The 24,161-nt window shown below is 43.3% G+C and overlaps 2 protein-coding genes and 1 long non-coding RNA gene across 8 annotated transcripts in view; 2 read left to right on the top strand and 1 right to left on the bottom strand.

Annotated features, from left to right (window-relative positions):
- Positions 1 to 13,887, top strand: part of AAGAB (alpha and gamma adaptin binding protein) — an 86,659-nt gene extending 72,772 nt beyond the window's left edge. Inside the window, exons 6-10 of one of the 3 annotated variants that reach the window (XM_067751708.1) lie at positions 5,666 to 5,748; positions 6,589 to 6,682; positions 10,840 to 10,944; positions 11,401 to 11,450; positions 12,100 to 13,887. In XM_067751708.1, coding sequence (XP_067607809.1) covers positions 5,666 to 5,748; positions 6,589 to 6,682; positions 10,840 to 10,944; positions 11,401 to 11,450; positions 12,100 to 12,177 — 410 coding nt within the window. In that variant the 3' untranslated portion in view covers positions 12,178 to 13,887. Of the gene's footprint in view, positions 1 to 5,665; positions 5,749 to 6,585; positions 6,683 to 10,839; positions 10,945 to 11,400; positions 11,451 to 12,099 lie in introns of all 3 variants that reach the window. The other 2 variants (XM_067751703.1, XM_067751713.1) reach the window with 2 other exon arrangements.
- A 1,009-nt stretch (positions 13,888 to 14,896) lies between these two features.
- Positions 14,897 to 19,803, top strand: LOC137231206 (uncharacterized). Its single transcript, XR_010946408.1, has 4 exons — positions 14,897 to 15,687; positions 16,011 to 16,190; positions 18,746 to 19,028; positions 19,453 to 19,803. It is a non-coding gene; the product is annotated as an uncharacterized lncRNA (long non-coding RNA).
- The window catches only part of SMAD3 (SMAD family member 3), a 119,872-nt gene continuing 114,906 nt past the window's right edge, over positions 19,196 to 24,161 (bottom strand). For 3 of the 4 annotated variants that reach the window (XM_067751691.1, XM_067751699.1, XM_067751695.1), the window contains exon 9: positions 19,196 to 23,817. In XM_067751691.1, coding sequence (XP_067607792.1) covers positions 23,694 to 23,817 — 124 coding nt within the window. In that variant the 3' untranslated portion in view covers positions 19,196 to 23,693. The remainder of the gene's footprint in view (positions 23,818 to 24,161) is intronic. The other variant, XR_010946401.1, reaches the window with a different exon arrangement.

Raw genomic sequence — 24,161 nt, 5'->3', positions numbered from 1 at the left:
TTTTTCTTCATGGTAAAGTTTTGTTTCGTTCACTCTCATTATTCCCCACACTTGGTTCTGAATGGTTTTTGGCTTGATTGTAAACATTCCTTTGAGGATTTTCAAGAGGGTGCTTCAGGCTCTGGAGATAGGACTTACAGTGGAACCATTATTGGAATTAATGTAAAGCTTTCCTTTACAACTTTGGTAAAAAACAGTACTCATTCTGATGTTTAATTCAGTTTGTTAAGAATTTGTGTGTATGCATGCACAGAAAAAAAGAATAGGAGGACATTTACCAAAGTATTAATTGACATCTTTGGTGATTTCGTTTTCTTCTTTATACTCTTCTCTATTTTCCAAATTTTATACAATGAACATATCATTTACAATCAGGAAAAAGGGCAAAAAAACATAGTCTGGTTACTTTCTGGTCACCAGAAAGTTCATTATATGTTCAAGTATTGGCAGAGACTGTTCTTGACTTGTGAGCACGTGTCCCAGGTGTCAGAGGGAGAGCAGAGGTTCACTTTTCTGAATCCAAAGCTAATGATGGAGCCAGATTTAGTGCTTAATCCTATTTTCCTAAAGAAGCACTGTTTTTAATAATATACTTTAAAGTTTTACCTTTTTCAAGCAGTAGTTTAGTAAAAGAGAATAGATAGGTTCTAATTCTTTTGTGATTTTAAAAACATTTCATTTCCATTTGTCAAACAGAAGTGGAATGTGAGATAAAATATATGCTTATTTTCCAACCTTCTCTAATGCTTGCAGTCTCTGTCTGACAGTCATGTCAGGCTGTCAGCAGATATCTCAGCATCCCCCCTGTACACTTAGCACTGTGCTGGGAGCTGAGGAAGGTGGAAGAACCCTTAGCTCCTGTCTCTGTCTGCAAGGAGTTTATAATATAGTTTAGGATGGCAGATAGACTCAAGGTAAGTATTTATACTAGCACAGTAAGGACAACAAGGCAAATGGCACTGAGGGAGCTGAAATCATCTAGAGAAGTTTCCCAGCGTAAGAGGAGGATATTTGTAATGCTGACAGGAGGTAAAGGTAGAATCTTAAATGCTTTTATTATTTTTCCATTGAAAAATCCTTCCAAGAAATGACTTACAACCCGAGCGTTATAGCCCCAAATTTCCTGTCCTAATTAGATCTATATCAGTGGTTCTCAATTGGAGGCAGTTTTGCCCTCCTCTCCCCGGCGGACATGGGCAGTGCTATAGACATTTGGTAGTATAGGTGGGGATGTACAGGACGCCCCCTTGCCCCTCGTCCCCATACACACTCAAATGTCTGTAGTGCTGAATTTGAGAAACCCTTGTCTACATACACTTGAGGGACAGTGAAGGGACACTGGGGCCTAACCACCTGTCTGCCACTAGTTTTATGTGACCAGTGCCTCCAGGAGTTATGGGGGCTGGGCTGGGATAAATTAATGAGAGGCATTGAAGTGGCATATGATTAATTATTAAGTCCTCAGCTGTTCATCTTAGTTCAGTTGAAATCAGTCTAAACCAGGGAAGTAATGAAGGATTACTGACAAAAGAGAACTATAGAATAAAAAGATATCTTTTTGCACTTAATCCAAGTTTGTGTTGTCATATTCAGTATTTGTATATCAAGCATTGAATGTCTCTTTGCTCTTTATATGATACCTGTGAGCTTAATGGAAATTAATTAGAATCAGAGAGTTCTGGATTTCACGTTCAGGTTCTAGCTATGTGACTTTGAACAAGTTACCTAATCTCTTCGAGTTATACTTTACTCTGTAAAAAATATAATAAATCCTCTGTAGCAGAAGATAAATAAGTGTGCCTTTAGATTTGTAAAGAGATAACCAAATATTTCATATATTTCAAGTTTTCTTGAAACTTCCTATTGAAAAATAAAATAAAAGCTCCTCCACAAGGCTTGAGAATTTCCCATTGCTAACCTTTATTCTAGAGGCTATGGTTTTGTTTCTGACACTTCCTGGAAGAATTTTATGCAAATGACCGGTACTGAATTAGTGTTTTTAGGACCAGAGTTTAGTATACTTACTATTCCTTCTAGAATAACTTATTTTACATCACTTAACAACTTCTCCTTTCTGTGGCTCTGAAGTTCCAGAAGAATCAGCTGAGTAGGTAGATTAATTTATTCCTTCCTAGTGTAGTATTTTGAGGTATCAATAAAACCAGAGATGCTAAAGCCAATTTCAACAACTATCTGCTAAAAGAATAAATCCTTCTTAATGGGGATGACATTTCCATGCCCTGAATCCTGGGGAGAAAAATCTGGCAAACAAGAAAAGATTCAGGTAATTCTTTTCTATGAGAACAATAGTGTTACAGTGGGTGCACATGGGCAGAATTTTGCTGAACATTGAACTAGGGAGAATGGAGAGTTTCTTTAAAACCGTAGGTGTATAAAACATCCAGGTTTTTCTTAGCAACATTAATGTGCGAGCAATCTGCTTTGGATAAACAAAAATGAATTGCTTTTCTAATTGTGAAAATTTATGTGTCTCTAACTTCCCTAAAATGTAAGCAGTGGTCAAAAAGAGTCATGTACCACAGTGTTCATTGCAGCTCTATTTACAATAGCCAGGACATGGAAGCGACCTAAGTGTCCATCGACAGATGAATGGATAAAGAAGATGTGGCACATATATACAATGGAATATTATTATTCAGCGATAAAAAGAAACGAAACTGAGTTATTTGTAGTGAGGTGAATGGACGTAGAGTCTGTCATACAGAGTGAAGTAAGTTAGAAAGAGAAAAATAAATACCGTATGCTAACACATTTATAAGGAATCTAAAAAAAAAAAGTTATGAAGAACCTAGGGGCAAGATAGGAATAAAGATGCAGACGTAGAGAATGGACTTGAGGACATGGGGAGGGGGAAGGGTAAGCTGGGACGAAGTGAGAGAGTGGCATGGACATATATACACTACCAAATGTAAAATAGATAGCTAGTGGGAAGCAGCCGCATAGCACAGGGAGATCAGCTCGGTGCTTTGTGACCACCTAGAGGGGTGGGGTTGGGAGGGAGACGCAAGAGGGAGGAGATACGGGGATATATGTATATGTATAACTGATTCACTTTGTTATAAAGCAGAAACTAACACACCATTGTAAAGCAACTATACTCCAATAAAGATGTTAAAAAAATATATATATAAGCAGTGGAACAGAGGAAAAAAAATATATATAAGCAGTGGAACAGAGTGAACTCACATTAGTTGACTAAATTCTCCATTGTTTATAAGAAAATACTGAGCAAAAGTTCTTCCAGCTTTCATTAGCCTGAAACCTGATTATAAACTCATAGTCATCTGTGGACCTTAAAAGGATTCTGGAATTTAAGGTTCTTTTTTTTCTATTAAATAATTTAAAATACCTAATTCAGAGCTAACTATCAAGCTAAAGAATGCCATTTTACTTTATAAAATCACAAATATCTAAAGCAGAAAGGACCTTAACAACCATGTCTAGCAACCCTCTTCTTTTTACAGATCAGAGGATTGAGGCACAGAAAGATTGATTGACTTGTCCAAGGTCATAAAGGTGGGCAGAGCCAGGAGTGGAATCCAGGTTTTCTGACCACTAGCCCAGTCTTCTTCCCACTATTTAGACTTTTCCATAATTTTATTCATTATTAGAATTGGGACATTCAGTTTTTTTTTTATTGTGGTAAAATACACATAGCATTTAATCATTAAACGTTTAAAAATCTCTTTAAATAGGCAAACACATGAATATGGAGCAAACACATGATTATGGAACAAAAATCAAAAGGTACACAAAGGTTTATGGTATACGGTTACTAGTTCAGCTCCCTCTCACTCCTGTCCATCCCAGATCCCCTTCTTGGAGGCAGCCACTGTAAATAATGAGGCATTTTAAATAGACCATTTTGGTCTAATAACGTGTCTAAACTGACATTGCATTGTATTATTCTTCAGGGACTGCAGTTTGGCCTGCCAAGTTTAGGTAATGCCCAACAAAGGAAAAACATAAGCCGTGGAATTGGAATATGGAGAGAGATTTGTGAACTGATTTGAAAATTACCCACAGTCCAAGTTATTTCCAGTAATAGAAGTGAGGGCTCTCTTGCATCAGTACTCTCTTACTCAAATAATGCCTTTTGTACAAAGAGCCTAAAGTATTTTATAAGAGCTCTCATGTATCCTCATGACATGTAAAATCCCTGAGTATTGTATAACTGCATACAACTGCTTTAGAGTCTATAGCACATTGGCCACAAGAAAGAATTATGTTGATGTTTGAATAAATACCCCCAGGCTCTGTGAAACCATCAGTGTGGGACATCACATGGATCTGCTTCTCTCAGCTTCTGAGCCTCCACGGCCTACCTGATAGAACAGCCCCTGCTTCTTGGATGGGGTGCATCCAGGCATTGGGGCTGGAGAGTTCCTCACAGACTGGACAGGTTGGCTGAAGGAGTGAGAGGGGGCTCCAGGAGTACATGTGCACCTTTGGTTGTGGAGCAGGAAAAGCAGCAGGGCAGCAGCAGGTTCTTGGTACCGCCCAGCGCCTTTGTAGCCTTAGAGCACATGTGCAGGTTCTTGGTACCGCCCAGCGCCTTTGTAGCCTTAGAGCACAGGTGCTGACTCTGGTAGATAGCCGCGTGCAGTAAGTAGGCGACTGCCCACCTGGTGAGAGGTCAGCCTGGGAAAAGCTGCAGGCCCAGACCCCACATGCCACAGTCGGACTTCCTCCCAGTTTAAAAGGCAAATCTCCCCAAGTGAAAGGGAAGAAGAGGTGATCTTCTGCAACTGGTTATCTTTCTGTGATACTTTGTGTGACTGACAACAGGTTTCACCTGGCAAGGGAGAGGACCTAGGAGGTCTGTAGGTTGTTTTGAAGACAGATGAGAATGGGTCCAGGGAAGCTATAGGGAGAGGAAAGGCAAGGTGGGAAGAAGTTGTCTTCCTGAGAGAGCAGTTCTTTGACTTCTGTACCACTAGACTCTTGAATTGTGGGTTTCACATTCTACTCTCAGGCAGTGTTTTTTTGTTGTTGTTTGGTTTTTGTTTTTTTTTCCAATTTTCCTGATCCTAAGGACTCTCTGGAGTACTTGCTAAAAGTTCAGATTCCTTGGCCTCTGTTCCATAGATGCCGCCTCAGTGTGAAGTTGGGTCCTTGAATACTGGGTAATTTTAATAAGCGTCCAGGTGATTCTGGGGAACGCTGTCAGATCAGGACTGGGTTCTGATATTTTGCTCTAGATTTGTCCTCCATTATAAACACAAATATCGGAAGTATTGGGAACCTTAACTGCATAAACAGAGCTTTATTTCAAGAAAGCGTGAATGTTCATTTCACCTGATAATAATGCCTTGGTATTGATTCTTTTGAATGTTTTTTAATTGTTTAAAACACTGAAGTATTAGTTCATAGTAACTATTAAAACATCAGTTCTGTTCATCTTTGCAAACAGAACTACTGAATGGCCTTTTGTTTGTTGTAATGGCCCTGCCATATATTTGACCTGGACTAATACTGTGTGATTTAAAGTTATCTGGAATTTACAGTTTTGTAATTGATAGCAACTGTTTTTTATAGTTAGAACTTTTATAATGAGGAAATGGCTATTATTTCATCATCACAGTCATTTTAACAGTTTTAAATGTAAATTAAAAATTTCAGTGATGGTATTTTTTCTTTTCAGATAGGAACCAAGGCTTTAACCTTCTCAGCTCATTGGCTGGAGCAAACCATAGCACTGGATCAGCAGAGACCTTCCACTCAGAGGTAGAGATTTTTCCTGGGTGTTTTCTCTTCTTTGGCTTTAATTTCTACTCGTCATTATGAATCTTTACACCATTCATCATTTTCTCCTTTCCATTTAAGAAGTGGCAGAGAATATTATCAATAGATAAAAGGAGAACCTAAAACAGCCCTCTTTATGCCTGCTAGCTGTTAAGAGCAGGCTAGTTCAGCATTAAAGCAGTAAGCGCTTTCAAGATGTTTGCAATTTGGGCTGTTCCACGTGTTTTTGCTAGAGTGCTTTTAAAAATGTGCTAGGAGTTCCTTAAGGCATAAAGTTGCCCCCAAATCTTTAAATATAAAATAAAATTAGTGGTTCTTTTTAAGTACTTCCTGTGTCCTGTACAATCTGAGGCAAGGTCCTTGCCCTTAATGAGCTTAAATAGGCTGATTTCAACCCTCTGTCCTCAAGGACTTTGGTCCAGGTCTGCCTTGGTTGGCAGGTTGGAACCACGAACACATTACGTAGTGCCACATTGTCTTTCTGGGACCTTCTTCCTCAGTCTGAGCTGTTTGTGATAGGATCTTATACATTTTCAGATTTTGAATAAAACATGATCTTAAAGCAAACAGTATGTTTTAATAGTCAATAGCAAAATCATAATACTTTTAAATTTTTCCTTGAGGAGAAACACTGCTGAATTAGTGAATTTTTACCCTTTTGTTTAATGTGACCTTGATCCTTCTTCCATCTCTCTTTGTGTCTTGCTCCTATTACTGCTTCTCCAAAGCTAACCAGTGGGTGGAAGTGCGAGCCTTTTTGGATTTAGTTCGGAAGCAACCTCCTGTTAAATTGTTGCTTGTGTGTATTTTCCTCACCAGCAGCCCCAGTTGCCAGCAGCAGAGAGGACTGAACCCCTCTTGGATCATCGAGGTGGTGCCTCTAATACAACAGACACTCAGGTCGATAGCATCGTGGGTAAGCACCTCTCTGGCTGCTAAGTGACAGCTCTGTGGAACTTGCAGTAGCCCATGTATTGGGGTGTAAATCATCCAAGGGGAAACTGACTTTAAATGAGGACGAGGGAAGGAAGTTGGTAGTACACCCCACATGAATGTTAGCCTTGTGGACGGCTGTCAGAAAAAGGAGGGAGAGTAAATACATTACAAATTGTGGGCACCATTGTCCTGCTGATTCTGTCAGCAGGATCGTGATAACGATCATCTTAGCTAGAACAGACAGAACCAGGTGGTGAAACAGCTTTATATCTCCATATTACACAGTTTTTTCATAGTATTTCACAGTCGTCAGAATTGATGGTAACAAGAATAATACAGCTTTATAAGCCCTCCCGTATCTTTTTAAAATTCTTTTATGTCCACATTCTCATTTGGTAATGAAGTTTGGCAGAGAAGTTATTTTACAGAGATGAAGATGAGGCCCAGAGCAGTTTAATAACTTGTCCAAGGGCACCTAACAAGAAGGTCCTAGAGCTGAAACTGGAATCCAGTTTGCTGCCCAAAAGCCAGAAAGCCAAGGAGCTTAGTTAACAATAACTATAAACGTTCTTTTGTCAGGGAGCTACTGAAGTCACTACTTCTTTTTATGCCACAGAGGGCCCATGTGCAGTAATAAGTTTTAAAAACTTTTTTTTTTCTGTTTGTAAGATAATCCATGTAGAAAACTTAAATGATTGGTTATAGAAACATATTAAGAAGGAAAAATTGGTATATAATTTCACTCTGGTTTATTCAACCTCATCCTCTCAGTTGAACCCTTCATATTAGCTTCTAAACCTGCTAAAATCTCTGCCATGAAAACAAACCATTGACCACACTGAAGGATGTGGGGAAAATAACTAACTTAAAGAATTTGGGAAAATGGTATTCTGACTGGATACCATGAGGCCAAAACCAAAAAGAAATGAACAGAAATCCTGCACTCTATTTAATAAATTTGATTCTTACAGGGGTATGGGTTCGAAATTCTGAATATTTATATGTAATATATTTTATATATATTACAGTTGAAAGAATAAGAAAATATAGCATAGATAATGAGAGCTAGGTTTCTCACTGTGAGAGAAAGAAGTTACAAATAAAGAAAGGGGAAGGCTTGGATGAACCCTTTGGTACTGAACTAGAATTGAAGGTATCAGTATGAACTCTTGGGTTTTAAAATATAGTTAGAGCAGTAGAGAAATAAATATAGATATGTGTATGCGTGTGTAAATACATATATATATTTCCTAGCTCTGTCCACTGGGAGGACCTAGAAGCAACAATAATACCAGTGGACATATTTAGTACTTAGATCTTGGTTTCTAAATACTATTCTCCAAGAAAAGGTACCAGGGCTACTTGGAGAAGTGGTTGATTCAGGGCTGGGGCAGGAAAAATGCAGGATGAACGTGGAGCATCATAGTGCCAGAAAGTAAGGAAGTGCTCAAGAAAAGAATGGGGGCATGTTGAAAGGGCACAGGAACCAACCTGCAAGAGCTTCCAATGGCTAAAGCTGGAACAATTTGACCAGCAAAGTAAATTAACATAGTATTGGGCTGTAACCCATAGAATAAAATACGTATCCATGAATCCATACTAATTTAAATAAATAATTGAATAAATGCATAACTGGAAAAGAAAAGGCTGCTCCTCGTTACAGAATAATTCCAATTAATACATGTAGACATTATGAAGGAAATAGAAAATTACCCTTAGCCACACACCACAGTAATAGTTGTCACAGGCAAGATCCACTGATGAATGGTGAAATTAGTAGTAGATGTAGTTTTAGTAGTAGATGTAGTAGTAGATGAAAGTTTAAGAAGAAACACGACATTTCCATAGTCAAAAGGTATCTTTCCCAAGTTATTTATTACAAAGGGGAAAATAGTAACTTTATACTGGAAAAACCTGGCAGATACCACTTTAAGTGATGAAGGTTACATCACCAGTAACAGGACATATTGACATCATCTCCCTCCAATATGATGCACTGAAAGGGCACTCACTTCTGTGGTGTTCCTGCCAAAGGTCCATAACCTCAATCTAATAATAAGAAAACATCAGACAAACCCAAATTGAGGGATATTATACAAACTAATTGGCCAGTACTCTTCAGAAGTGTCAAAATCATGAAAGACAAGGCAGGACTTAGGAACTGTCACAAATTGGAGAAGACTAAGGAGATTTGACCACTAAATTCTGTGTAGAATCCTGAATTGGATCCTGGAACAGAAAAAAGGATATTAGTGGAAAAACTGATGAAGGTTGAATGAAGTCTGTAGTTTAGTCAGTAGCATTGTTCTATTATTAACTTTGTGATGTTTATAATTGTACCATGTTTATATAAGATGTTAACACTGAGGGAGGGTGGGGGAAGGGCATATCGGAAGGCTCTGTACTATTTTTGCAACTTTTTTGTAAGACTACAATTATTTCAAAATTCTTTAAAAAGACAAAACCAAACAAACAAAAGTAAAACACTTCCTCAACCCCACATCTCTCTCCTCTCTTTACTTATTTCCATTCCTCAGTTCACTCCCATCTAGCTCTTGCTCCCATTTTCCATGAAAACAGCTCACCAACGACTTCCATGCCACTCAATCGAATAGATGTCCTCCAGTCCTCATCTTGACCTCTTGGCGGCATTCAGTATTATGAATCAGCCCCTTTCTGAAACATTATCTTCTCTTGACTCACCCAACACATCTCCTGATGTTCTTCCTACCTCTCTGATGATTCCTTCTCTTGCTTTGGAAGATTACACTCCTTTACCCAGCCTTTAAATATCGCCATTCCTCAATGTTCCATCTAAACTCCTCTTCCAAACCTGTATTTAAGCATGAAGTGATTCTGTCCACATCCACAGTTCAGGTATCATGTATACAGATTAATCACAAATTTTTTTATCTCTAGCCCTATATACCAACTGCCACCATGGCATGCCCATTGAACTAAAGCAAATTTATTAACCAAATGCATCTTTAACATCAAATTATCTGTATGACATTGTAGTAGATGTAAAGAATTATGTTATCATCCTTGTCTTCAAGGAGCTTATAGTCTAAAAATGCAGAGACAGGCCTTGTAATGTAATGTAATGGGTAAAGTCATGGGCTTGGAATCCTGGACAACTGGGTTCAAATCATGGCTCTACCACTAGTAGTGAGATGACCTTGAGTAAGTTATTTAGCATCTGTGGGCCTTAGTTTCCCCTTCTATAAAATAGGGGTGACAAATCTTTCCTCACATCGCTGTTGCAAAAATGAAATGGAATCATATAAGTTAACGCACTCAGTGGTGGGGACAAAGCAAACTCTCTCTCTTACTGTAGTATTTGTTATAGTAACAGTAGACAGATGCTAGCATACAGAGTAGTGTATGCCAGTGCCAAGACAGCTCTGTAAACACTAAGTGTGGGACAAATCCTGAGGAAGGAGACCTGTGAGCTGGGACGGTCAGGGAAGACACCCTAGAGGTGACTGGCCTGGAATGGAGGCTGAGTGAAAATTCTGATTAAAAACTAAGTTTGATAAAGAAGCCACATGCCGAGGTAGAAATAGTAAAGGATTTGTGGTAAGAAAAAGGAATTTAAATTGGCTCTACCTCTGAATGGCTGTAATTTTAGATGAGTTCATTTTTAAACTCAGCTTGCTTCATGTGTAAATTGTGAACAGTGGTATCTGTCCTGACCACCTTCTATGGTTGTCAATAACAGATGTGAAAATATTTGTTGACCAGTAAAATATGGTATAAATTTCAGGCATTTATTGAATCTGTGGACCTTAGCGCAGGGCATGACCTTTAGAATTGGAAACATGTAAGTCTGAATCCAAGGTCACACTTATTAGCTGTGACCTTGAGCAAGGTCACTTGATCTCTGAGCTCTAGTTTTCTCTAGAAAAGTGGAAACAGAATTCCTTGCCTCATTACAGTGTTTTACGGATAAAATGAGTTACTGTTCATTTGTGAGGGCCCACTACCAGCCAAGCAGGATGCAGCACCGTGAGCTGTACAGCTGGTCCCCAGTGGGCACTCACTCAGTGGTAACTTTCATCAAAGCCAGATTGATTGCTTTAGGATTCTGTGTGTTTAGCACATACATAAATAATGTGTGGCGAATCCTTATTTCAGATCCCACGTTAGACCTGGATATTCAAGAACTAGCCAGTCTTACTACAGGTGGAGGAGATTTGGAGAATTTTGAAAGACTATTTTCAAAGTTAAAAGAAATGAAAGGTAATCGGATCCATTGTGTCTAACAGATTCCCGTATTGATGCTCCTCTATTTTATATAGTAGGATTTTACTTTGTAACTGCTGATTGCATTCCATGCTCTGGCCTCATCTGAGAAACTTGGGTACTGGAGGACTGTGCCATCCTCTGGTAGTAAAAATTTCCTTGGGAAAATTTTCCTCTGTCTTCATTCTTTTTCCTCTTACTTTCCCTTCTTTTGCCTGTCTCTGTTTCTTTCAGTGTGTCTCATTAACATGGAATCAGTAAGATCCCTACCAATTTACTCACATCATTCTCATCTGGAAAATCTGGAAGACTTAAACTTCCTAACAGCTATAATGACTACACCATAAATGTGTCTGTGAAACCCATTTCCCACCTTCTAGTGTTAGAACATCCATGCATTCCAGATTGTCCCGTGCTATTAGATGAATTTCTTAAGATATATTTTCCCCCTAGACAAGGCTGCGACGCTTCCTCACGAGCAAAGAAAGTTGCATGCAGAAAAGGTGAGAAAATCAGTCAGGTATTTATTGAGTACCTACAGCAGGTCCAGTGCTGTAAGAATGGTATATCACACTTGTTTACTTCTAAAGTATCTTACTGTGAACTTTTTGTTGGATATTAACTTATAACTAATTGAATATTTACCCAGTAGTGATATAATTGCTGCAGTCAAACCAAGATTTTCCAGTGTATGTTGAGTGACGTGGAACATTGAGACTCAGGATGTTTGCCTTCTTAGCTGTTAGGCTGGAAAACGCTTAGTTATTTTGTTTGGTTTGGTTTGGTTATTACCAACACAACACGTTCTTGGCAGGAAATGTATATGGTTTATGGTATTCCATTGTATAAATGTGTCATAATGTATCCAGTTTCCGTTTTGGACATTTAGGTCATGTGCCTTTTTTTTCTTCTGTAGTGAAGCTGTGTGTATCCTTATACATCACCTGTGTAAACAGCTCTGATTATATCCTCAGTAAAAAGTCTAGGAGTAGAAGTCATGGGTCAGGGTGTTCAGGGGGTTTTGATAGATGTTGCCAGAGCGCTGGAGGGCAGGATGTAGAATTTTAAGTCTTAATCAGTTCTGTGTATAACATATGAAACGAGCTGAAATTCGGTTGTTGCCTACAGTTTGTTGCTTGCTTCTCTCCACAGGTGGCCAAAGCTTTCTGGATGGCAATTGGGGGAGACAGAGATGAAATTGAAGGCCTTTCGTCTGATGAAGAACACTAAATTATTCATGCTAGGGCTTGACTACCAAAGACCCTAGCTCCCTCTACCTGAGCTACTTCCCTACTCAACCCAGTCATCTTTTGCTGAGCTCCCCATCATCATGTTGGCCGCCTGACTTGTTTATAGGCTCCCGTGAATTTTAGTTTTTAGTAGGGGGTAAAGCAGACATCTCTCCTCCCTCAGAATATCGTGGGGGAGTGAGAATGACAATAAGGAGTGAGGAATTCTCAAATACGCTTTTTTGCTCTAGGAACAGGGGTGGGATGAGGCTCCAAGGCCTGTGTGATAGGACCAAGTTAAAGGCGAAGAACCACCAGGCCATTCCTGGTCAGTCTTCTAAGCAGCGTTCCCCGCGTTCACACGTGATCACTGCAGATCGGGAGCCTGTGCCACCTTTCCTGGGTTCTGGATTCTTTCTGTCAAGGAACTTGCTGCTCTGAGGTTTGATGCTTTCGATGGGAGGAAAGATTTAATCTGTGCTGTAGTATAGACTATGTGCCAAAGCCACTGGCCCTCAGGTTAGTCTCTAGCTAAAAAAAAAAAAAAAAAAAATGCATCTGGTCATTTCATTTGAAATACAGTATCTGAGCTCATGCTAGAAAGTACTGAGAAACCATTGTGAATTTTTAGACTGTAGTAAATGATGCAAGGGTTTCCCACTCTGGTAGGGATAAAATAAACCCTCCTCTACCAAGTTGTGGGTCTGTCGGTATGCGTGTGTAAGAGAGAGAGAAGCTTAAGGAATTCCCTCTATAGGCCACTGAAACGGTATGATCATATCCTGAGATTTTTGCATTAGTGTTACCGTGGAGAAAGTTTTCTTTCTTAGAGTTCGCTACCTGAGATGGCAGAGCTGTGTTGTCACAACTCATACCCTCAAAACAAGGCAAGTTTCCTTTTCTCTTTCTGAAAGCCAGAGATCACTGCCAAAATAGTAACACTAAGGAGTGGGCTTGGTGGGAAAGGATATGAAATGTTAGGCAGTGAATCCCTGAGTACCTTGTGTTACTTCCAGGGCTCAGTGGGTCAGCTCTAGGGGAAATGATCACCAAGGGGAAAGTTTCCAGAGGAAGAGTGGGAAATAGAGCAAATGTAATCCTTATTTTCTGTTTTCGTAGGCACTTTGTAATGCATGTCATGAGCCTTTACTGTGGTAGTCACTGCCATGGCTCTAAACTGGCTCAGGGCACATGGCCTGAGAACTGCTGCTGGCCTAGTGTGGGTAGGAACCTCTTAGGTCACCAGCAGAAACAAGTTTCAGACACCTTTGTGCAACACCTTCTAAGCACTGCAGAACCTGACAGATGGCAGAATGACTGGAATGCTCCAGGTTCCGGGCCAGGGTGACTGCAGGAGGGAAGGTTTCAGTGATTGGAGCCATTCCAGGGAACATTGGAGGCTATCTTGCTTGATACTTTTTTCTTTTTCTTTCTTTTCTTTTTTCACTATCTGAAGGTCTTTGAGACTGTAGTTTACCATCATTCCATCAGTGTTTCTTTGAGGTAACTGCATCAGCCATTGACTGGGAATATAAGGGAAGCTGGCCCTGGGGTTGCAAGATGAAAGGTGGAACATATTTTTCTTAAAACATGAAAGGTTTCAGAAAATACATTAGGTCACGTGGTTAGGGAAAACAAACTAGAAAAAGCTGTGAACTTGATTTTGTGGATTAAACAAAGCCAGGTGATTAAAATGTGATTTATTTATAAAGTCTGCTTATGTGTATTTTTATGATTTTGTTGGGTTTTTTTTGGGGGGGGTGGGGAAGCCTTCCTTTATTGGATTAGGCATAAACAGCAAATAATCTAAGAGTTTGTCAAACTCACTCTTTTAAGAATCCACCATTTAAATGTATAATATCAAGTCATGTTTTCAAGATCTCAGCTATCTGGGGGTATTGGCCCCTTCTAGGGGAGATGTGAGATTAAAGTGTCCAGTGGTACCTACTAAAGGCCCATTTTAAGAAGAGTGATCATGAGCTAATATTGTAATAAAAATTGCATTCTATCTAAAGTGACCTATGTACATGCCACAATAAGTTATTATGGACTGTCCATCTGGGATTTAAAACAAGAACCTCGGCTTTTTTTTTTCCTTAAACATTTTTCTATTTGTGTAGCATGGTGTCTGGCACATAGTGGGCACTTAAAGCTGGTTTGGACTTGCATTCAATAGTTTTGATGACCATGATCCTAAAGTTTTAAGGTCCATGAGTGTTGGGAGGTAGGGAGAGATAAGAATAAACTTTTTACTTCCCTGAGAAAATCATATGTTATGTAATAATTTTAGAGTGATGAAGACATAGATATTTTTATAATTTTAAGATATGTTATCCTGCCAGAATATGAGAAGATTGACAGAACCAGTTTGCTTGCTCTCTTTTTATAGAACTTGGCCACATCTAATTCAGAGAAGCTGGAGATTCAGGGATGCTAGACTTAGATGGCTGAGTAATATGGGATGTGGTTCAAGGCCCATAGAGCGTGTCAAGCCATTACTGCAAACTACTTATAACAAAGGAAATGTGATCTGTTGCTAACTTCGTGTTCCCACCATGGAGAGGTGAGGATAAACATCTTTGCCGTGGCCTGTCGGATTCCCTTAACCTTGGGTCAGTCTCTTGACAGTGGCCATCGAGAGAGCACGTGGAGTGCCCCTTGCCCTGCCTTGGCCTGCCGTGGAAAAACAGTCTTTGAAGAATCACTGTCTAAGGGTAAGATGAGAGCTCCCTGAACTATTCTGAGCTGGAGTGTTTGCTGATACAAAGCTAAATTTAGCCAACATGTGTCCAGTGTGGTCAGCGGTTTGATTCATTGAACGTTCTGACTGATGGAGACCGAGAATGCTGGATGAGTTAAGAGCTGCCTTTCACCCCCGACCCAAAAAACTTTAAAATAGGCAAGACAGTTTAGCTACAGCATTCTATCATTAAATACCCATCTCATAGAGGACTGTAGGAGGAGAAAGTGTGAAAAATCAGGTCAAGGGTACCCCCTTAGTACAAGATTTAAAAACAACACTGTAACAGTTAACTTGCCCATAATTTGTATGTTCCTGAAAGCGTCATGCTCACAGTGCAGGGCAAAGTTCTAGTTTTGACTTAGATTCCACTTGGGGTTTAGTTTAGTGATCCATCCTTGCCCCTTTGGCATGTAAGCTCTTGCAGAAAGGGTCTTAGACGTTTTCTAAGTTTTATATTTTGGGCATTACCTGTGCCTGTTATTAACATCACCAGCCTTGCTCCTAATGTAGGTGTCTTTGTTCAGAGTTAAGTGTGTGTTACAGTTCCTCTAGTATAGGAAGTATCTTTCTCGATTCTGAGGTGTTTCTTTGATTTGCAGAATGAAGAATTGAAAAGAGGTAATAGCAACAGCGTGATCTTTTGCTGAACACTACTGAGCCCTGGCCCAGCTCTAAATGATGTGCTGTTTTACTTTGTTTCCTGTTGGAAAAGCATTGATTCAAAACCTGGACCTAATGGTTATAACTAACTGCATCTTTAGAACACAGGTTTGGGAAGAAAACTTTTTTTTCCCTCTAAAATCCTTTTTTATCTGTGTATATGTTGATAGGCTCAAATACTTGATCCTCACAGCTATAAATCTGCGAGGCATAAATGGGTCACAGAAAGCCTCCCGGGCTCTCCTGTGAAGCATGTGACCAACCACTGCCTCTCCCTTTTCTCTTATCGACCAGGCGGCTTTAATGCTACAAAATGTAGGCTGAGTGAGGCCTGGGGTAGGAACTCATGGAAACAGCAGCATAATTTAGGAGAGAAGAGTCTGTTCCTTTGAAGCCCAAGGACATGGTCTGCATCAATCCTGTTGTTCCAGGAAATCTCAGGAATTCATCAATGGTGTTAGAAGGCCTCAAACTGGAAGTTAAGGACGAGCAACTGCAACCTGTTCCTTGATCCTGATGAGAGCTGAAACAAGGACTCAGTGCAGCCAGCACTGGCTGGGACCCTCCTTGGTGACAGACTGTGCTGGCCGTGGCCGAACCTGCAGACTTGGGTAAGGACGTGGGTTCTCTTCCCTAGCAGCTCATTGTCTAACTCAGGTGGGAGAAGGGGGCGAGCAGAGTGAGGCTACAAAAGGTCGAATGCTGGGCAGGATGTGAAGAGTGCTGTGTCCAGCCTTAATTGCTGTGGAAGGAGAGCGCCGAGTGGGTTGGGAAGAGCGTGATGTGCATCTTGGAGCAGTGGCTCTCAATCATGAGCCCATGTCGGAATCACCTGGAGGGCCCCACCCCAGGATTCCTGATTCAGGAGGTCTGGGGGAATGTGGGTTTCTAACTTCCCAGGTGATACTGATGTTGCTGACCGGAGACCACACTTTGAGACCCATTGACTTTGAGGAAGTGATGCTTGACTTGAGCGTTTGGGGATAAGAATTTGGGCAGATACGTGGGTGAAGCCTGCAAAATTCTTAGTGGAAGCTATGGCATGAACAAAGGTATGGAGATAAGAAAGCAAGGGGTTATGTTGGGGAAACCCCAGTAGTCCAGCTAGAGAAATGGTGGTAGATAAGGATGGAGTGATGCTGAGAACCTTGGAATTCCGCTTTGTGCCTACTCGGGAGGTAATCAAGGAGCCAGCGGGTTTCGAGTAGAAGACATGTAACTGTAATTAATTCCAGGAAAATCTGGCAGCAGGACTAGCCAACACCAATTGATTACCAGTCTGCCTGGAGAGCTGTGTTGAGAAGGATTCTGAAGCTGAGAATGGACCCAGCACTGTGATGAGTGGTTTTTGCATGGATAGAGAACTAGTGAAAGTTGGTAATTTTGCCCTGTACTTGCCATCCCTGGACTAGAGGGTGACAAATTAGGAGAATATTGGAATAGCTGTGATAAAAGGTAATCAGGAACTTTATTTTGGTGGTATTCCTTCAACCATACATAAGGACTTGTATAGGACAGCACAGTGAAAATGGATGGAAAAGACATTGCTAAGGTAAAATCTACTAGATACAGGCACCAATTCATTCAGTGAATTCAGCAAAAATATGTGGTGGCCAAAAGCAGCTGAGGATACAAGAATAAGATATAGACCCTGCTCTCAAGGAAGATTCACACAAGGCTTCCTTTCTGAAGTGAGTCTCAGAGCATTCGGGAAGGTTAGCCCAGTGAATTGGTGGTGTCAGGCAGGGCGGGAGAAGCAGGGTGTGGACTGGTGTGATACATGAGGAACTGCGCTTAACACGACACTGGGTTGCAGGGGCGAGGCAGCAAGCTGTGAGAGCTGGACAGGGGCCAGGTGGTAAGGGTCACTTAGACACCTTTGTTGTCTAAGGCTAACACAAAGCCTTAGAATTTGTGCTGTGGACTCTGGCGCCGTCTAAGGTCAGGGAGGCCACTGGGGGCAGTGTGGATGGTACATTTATGGGAAAGCAGGCTGGAGGCTCAAAGAGTGGTTAGGAAGCCATGCAGTTGTCCAGGTGACAGAGGGCCTGGAGTACAGGGCCGAGAGCACGGAGGGACAGGGCTGGTCGGATGTGGGGCGTGAGGGAGTGGTGGACGACTGTGACTTCGTGGCCATGGGCTGAGTAAAGGATTTTGATAAAGCGGGACTGAAGGCCAGGAGAGGGCGATGGTTCAGTAAGGGCAAGGATGACTTCCGGTTTTTAAACTGAGTTTTGAGGTACTTGTGGCACCTCCACTTACCAGTAGCCAGCAGGCTGTTGGGATATGAGTCTGAAGCTGGGGATTGATGTTTGGGCTAGAAATACTGATTTGGGAGTCCTTAGCATTTACGTGGCTTGAAATCACACAGGTTAGATGAGCTCTCTCAGGGAGGAATGTCAAGAGTACATACACTGGTCTGGGGATACCCCCATGGACGGGGGAGGTGCAGGCCTGAGAAAAAGAGGAGAGCGGACATTCAGGGCCTTTCCAAAAGGGAGGCTGGATCACCAGGGGCAGCTGCAGAGGTGGGAGGTGGCGGGGAGCAAGGAAAAGAAAAGCATCAAGCTGCCCAGGACTTGGAGAAGGTGGGGCGGCGGGGGGGGGGGGCTCCCGATAAACACAGAGAGTCAGGAAAGGGAGCTTGCTTGGGCAAGATGGGAGATGATTCAGTTTGGGGGAGTTGTTTTGGATCGCGTTTCACAGGCAGCCGGAATTTAAAGTTGTGGCGCTCAAGGAACAGGTTGGTTTAGAGGTAGGGATGTGCGAGTCATTTTGCCGAGAGACTGACTAGATAAAACCTTGGGGAAAGTCGTTTAGGGGCGGGAGGCTAGAACTGGCCAAATAACAATGAAGGCAGGGATTTGATGTAGTTCATGGAGGCCAAACCTATAGGCACGTGGGTGCCATTCCTGGGAAATCTGCCTCCCTCCTGGTACAGCATGTGTGGACTCCGGTGAGGTCCAGGGAGGGAAGGCTGCTGTAGAAGTGGCCCAGCTAGAGAATTACGCCAGCTCCCTTCCGCCTCCCCGAAATTGTTTATTCATTTTCATCATCCTGTTTCTTAATCCACATCAGCTGGGGTCAGTGTAAGATTCGGCCATGGAAAACAGTTTTGAAGCCTCTTTCTCCTTGGGCGTTTGGAATTTAAAATGGATTTTCACAGGAGCGCAGTCATGTGAGCTGGAGAGTGTGGAAACCTGCTTCTTTCGGAACCTGAAACCTACCTCCATTGCCTGTGGCAAGATTAATCCGGTGGCGTCCACGCACTTGCCAAAGGCTCTCAAATACAAAGGGAATGAACGCGAAGTAACAACGCGGAGACAGCGTCGCTGGGACTTGTGCAGCGCTGGGAGACGCGCCAACTGGGAGACTGGACACCTTCACGTGCCTGACCCGGAGGCTCCTGCTGTCCCTGCAGGACTGGCTGGCACTGCGTGTTGCCCTCGGTGAGTGAATGAGGGCAGCGGGGCTGTGGCAGAATGGGACCTGGCACATCCTTGGTCAAAGTGCACTTGGGCTTGGAGACACGTTTCTCTGAAGCCCCTGGGGCCCTTTAACCTCTTCTCTCCACTCAGACATGGCAGCGAGAATGAGAGCGAGCTTCTGGCCCAGCAGCTTTTCAATGAAAAGTTTATTAGAAGGGCACTTACAGGGGAGAGAGAAGGAGAGAGAGGACACAGTTCTTTAACAATAGGGGGTACAATGCTTAAACAGGTGCTCTGCTCTTAAGATAAAAGTTAGAAAAATCTAAAACACTATAAATACATACATGCTTTTTACAAAGGTATTAAAAGGTCAGGCTGGCTGAGAAGGGAAGGTAATCAACATCCTCCGCGTTCTTTTTCCCCACCCAAACGCACACCCAAACAGGCGTCCTGCCCAGAACAGCCTAGTTGCAACAGCAGCACTGAGGGTGAATGAAGGCTTCCTGGAGGAAGATGGCTTCATCCCTCTGGACAGTTCTCACCCCTAGGAAGGGAGAGGGGCTTGGTTCAGAGGCCCCCACGTAAGGGCCTGTATTCGACTCTGAGCTGCCTGTGTCACATGCTGCCACGTGGGGAGCCAGCCTGGGTCAGTCGTCCCAGGTGCTGAGCCCAAAAGCCACTGCACCCTCTACCAGCGTTTGGAACTGGCTGTGCCCCGTCTCTTCCCAGCCACTGTCCTTGGGAGGAGAGCCTTTTCCAACTTTCTTCAAAAAATTAAATAGTTATCTGTCTTGAATGGTTTTAAGAAATTATTACATAAATATAAAAACACCAGAATGCTCGAGTGTACATTACTTTAGCATAAAAGAAAAAAATTACAGGATCACTTGAGAGAATTTCTCAATCCAGTTTACACAATATGCGAGTTTTTGCATGTGGTAGCTGTGTTTCTGAAAGGTTGCCTGTAGCGCAAGTCATTTCCCCGCTCTTCCATCAGAGGTGCCTCATTTTTGATCCATACGTTTTTCTGCTTTCCCACCCACTTGCGGAGTGGCTGATACTCCTGAAAGACTGTCATTTGAAGGGGTTCGAGAAGGGAACATCTACGCCACACCAAGAAAAATGGTACAACTTAGCTGTGTTGAGGTTTTCTTCTAGCAAAGATGTTAGATTTGGGAAAAACTCCCAACTGTGCCACTTAGTCACACAGTAAGACACAGGGCCCGGAACCAAACTCATGCCCTCTCTTGCTACTTGGTAACCCCCTTGGCAAACAAACAGTCCCCTGAGCAGTCTGCAGATTCCTGTCCCTCCCTTCTCCTTTTAAGGACTACAGAGAGTGGCCTAATGAGCGCTCTAATGTGAGCTCTCACCCCGCAGAGACCCTCACGGAGCCTCAGAAATGGCAGCTTGGGGCTGAGAATGAAATCAGATATCTGCCGTCTCCCCAAGCTACTCACATACATGCATGACATGCACGCGTTACTTAAAGAAAACCTTTTTCTGCGGTGTGAGTAAAAGCATTTAGCCCTGGAATACGTCCAAACTCTAGGAAGCCAGAGGGAGATGGAGAAAAACAAACTAAGCACAAGATACGTGCTACAGCTCATTCCAATACATTAACAATGATTTAAAAAAATAATCACCATGGTAAATAAAAAAATACAGCACAGACAACATAAGGACAATGGAAAAGTCTGCCAGCAGCCTTGCCCTCATGTCTGTTCTTCCTAAGAGTCCAAGTCCCCGCTCCTGACTCTGGGCTTGTCTCAGAATGTCAGATCTGCAGCCTGCCAGGAAGGTGGCCAGCAGAGAAGACTGGCCAGCACAGGCCTGTAACCCGAACCGCTGGGGCGGCTACCTACTTGCACTGGAAGGCTCCAAGTACTAAATAAAGTTAGGAGGGGGGAGGGAGTGGGCGGAGAGGAAAGGGAATACAAGCTGGCTCCTGAGGGAGGCGCTGAGGCCAGGATCCAGGGCCCCCGCGCTCTAGCTGCTCTCAGGTCAGCGTCAGCACAAGCCGCAAGGTGAAGGTGGCCTGGCGGGGAGCCCGGGGCAGGGAAGCGAGGCACGTTGTGCAGCCTGGAGGACGGCACTGAAAAGGGTCTCCAACAGCCACCGTCACCCCCCAGAACTGCCCCGATTTCCTCCTGCCCCTTTCAGCTGTCCTTTAAGTTTTTCAATGTATAAATGCCTTCAGGCAATAGGATCTTTAAACTATTTTTATGACTTGAAAAGGACACTAATATTACATGTGCCTCAAAGCCACCTACGCAGCCTCTAGGGTGGGAATGAAACCAGATCCTAACCTCTGGGTACAACCAAATTTCTTTTCAATGGTGCTGAAGGTGGGCTTTCCCACTTTTTCCTCTCATCCTCCTCCAGCAGTCTAGTCTATAAAGAAAAAGGGCCAAGCAAGTAGCTCTCGGAAAAACACAAAATTACAACTTCACGCCTCCTAGAAGTAGCCTTTAGCTTTGAGCACTGAGGGTTCTGAGACACCATCCAAATGCAGCCAGATGTGACCAACAAGATCACCCAAATTGGGCTGTACCTGAAGCCGGTTCCCAAGTACCTGGGGGACAGCTGTGCGCCGTAGGAAGCCCTCACAGGAGATCACGTTAGCAGGTGGAGAACGCGGGCCCTCAGAGACTGCTCTCCATGGCTTCTAGAGGGGGCACCACGATGGCTTCAGCCGAGGCCAAAATGGAATAAGAAGTCATACCATGAGTCTCAGACCTGACTGGGAGCAGGAACACACATCCAGGAGGTTCAGATGATTTCCTGTATCTAAAAGAAGCAGTCCACCATCATTTCATACCAGGCACGAACTTCAGACTTGCAGTATCTGGCCCCCTCAGGTGGAGTGAGGGACTACACACCGTCTCCGGCTCTGTGTCGACAGTCCTGCGCAAAGACCAGTCCAGGTCTGGCAAGGTACTCTTGTCTCTTCCTGTGTCCTCTGGAGGCTTGGCAAGCAGCTCTCCTACCTGGAAACTTCAGGGCTGGAGCTTCAGAGGCCTAGGATCCTGTAAGTGAGGCACCCAGGAAGCCCCCAACATCTCTACATAGCATCAGAAATGTCATCACATTTGAGGTTTATACCTGCCAAAAGTGTACACTTTCTTCCCTTCACCTGCAATTAAGACAGGACTTCCATAGGAAATCCCTTTATTTTTCCTGGTAGAAATCCATGCAAAAATATGGGATAAGTCATTTCATACAAAAACAGCAGCAAAGTATAAAGTACCAATTGCAAGTGGCAATTCCATCTGCTGTATTCTGCAAAAGGCCAGTAGAAGAGGGCTCTTTTTTTTTTTTTTTTTTCCAGTTGAAATAACTTACAGTAGTTTCCTCACTAATTGCCACTGGGAGCAGTACTTATTACACACTGTAACTGCTAGAGTTGTCACTGATGATCCTCTGCTGTGAGCTAGATAATCTCATATCCCAGGGGAAAGATGACAGACCTCTTTGCACCAAACCTGCAATTTTCAAAGGTGTAAAAAAAATTTTTAATAGCCCTTTCATTTGCTTTTGTGTTGGCCTGAGATCTTTCCCTCCTGGTGAATTTGCTTCTGTAAATTTCAGCTTCCAAAAGTGCTGGCAGGTGCCTTCTCAACAAAACCTGGAAAAGCTTCACTTTGGGGGAGAAGTTGCTGGGTCCCCCTCTGGTTTCCCAATCAACGTGCCAACCCGGGGTTTTTTGTGTTTTTTTTTTTTAAATATAAAACAAAGGTTTAAAAGAGCATACGATAAAGTTCATTTAATTAACGCAACTGACTACATCAGCCAGCGCAGCCGAATGCATGAGGAAGCGGAGCGAGCTCTTACAGGTGACCGGGGACCCGCGCAGCGTGGTGGCGCTGCCTCAGCCCGAACACCATCACGGACGGCTGCCTCCTGCCTCCCGGGGACACTTCACATAATTCAGATCTCTTTGAGATTACCGTGATGCTACAAACTATACATTTCCTACGTGCCTGAGCCTCGACAGATCCTTCCAACTGCTGCAAATGCAGACAACTTTAAGAGTGTTTTTAAAGAAGAGGTGTCACCACCTCTTCCCACCGGTCCCTGTGCGCTCGGTTCCGGACACACTCGCTCACACCAATCAGTATGCTCCCCGAAGGGTGGAGACAGACAAGACCCCTCCCCACCCCAAGTCAATTCAGCCCCCAGGGTGCAAGGTCTGCCGCTGCTGGGGTTCAGGAATGCTCACTGGAAGAGGAGGGCTGGGCCCGAGGTGCGCTTATACCCCTGCCTGCCGGCTTCTCCCTGCCTCTAGAGTGCCCACGGCGAATTCCGCACTCGGTCCTGACCACAGGGCCGTTTCCTGTTGGGCAGTGACATCTCAGTTTGCTGTCATTAAAAGAAAAGGGGGCTGGGGGAGGGGGCAGGTGGTAAAATACTACCTGTTTGCTCAAGCCACCAGAGCAGAAGCCATTTCTTGCCCTTCACACCAGGGCCAAAGGGCAGATGTGTTCAGCAGACACAGCTGTTCATAAAAATCCATCTCTGGGTTTGCTTTCATGTTCTGTAAAACAGGCTCGTGCCACTTTGGTTGAGGGAGAAAAATTTCTTCTTCTTTGACAACCGTGATTTGAGTTCTGATTTCTCCACCTCCTACATGGCCATTTTCCCCAAGCCCACCCTCCCCGCCCTCCCCCTTCACACCCAATGTCTCTAAGACACACTGGAGCAGCGGATGCTTGGGGAGCCCATCTGGGTGAGGACCTTGTCAAGCCACTGCAAAGGCCCATTCAGGTGCAGCTCGATCCAGCAGGGGGTGCTGGTCACGGTCTGCCTCCTGCAAGACATTGGGAAAGGGGTGGGTTGGGGGATGTTAAGAATGTCCAGAAGCACACACACACATGTCAGAATGCCTTTTCCCGCTTTGGTGACAGGCTTCTTCCCAGAGCCAGAGATATGGACTGCCTTGCTAGACCCTGTCCTGGAGGAGGTGCCACTAACTTGCTGAAACTGCCGGGCCAAACTCCAAGCAGGAAGGGCTTTGAGTAAATCAGGTTCTCCTGCACCAGGGAAGGACGTGGCCCCCTTAAAGAGAAACATGTAAGGCAAATTCCAGGGTACCCCAAAGGCCCCCCGGTTGCCTTGATGGGCTCCTGATGGAGAACCTCAGCCAGAGCAAAG

Source organism: Pseudorca crassidens, chromosome 1 (genome assembly GCF_039906515.1).
Source record: "Pseudorca crassidens isolate mPseCra1 chromosome 1, mPseCra1.hap1, whole genome shotgun sequence".
Classification (NCBI taxonomy): Eukaryota; Metazoa; Chordata; class Mammalia; order Artiodactyla; family Delphinidae; genus Pseudorca; species Pseudorca crassidens.
This window is presented reverse-complemented; position numbering and strand designations above follow the sequence as displayed.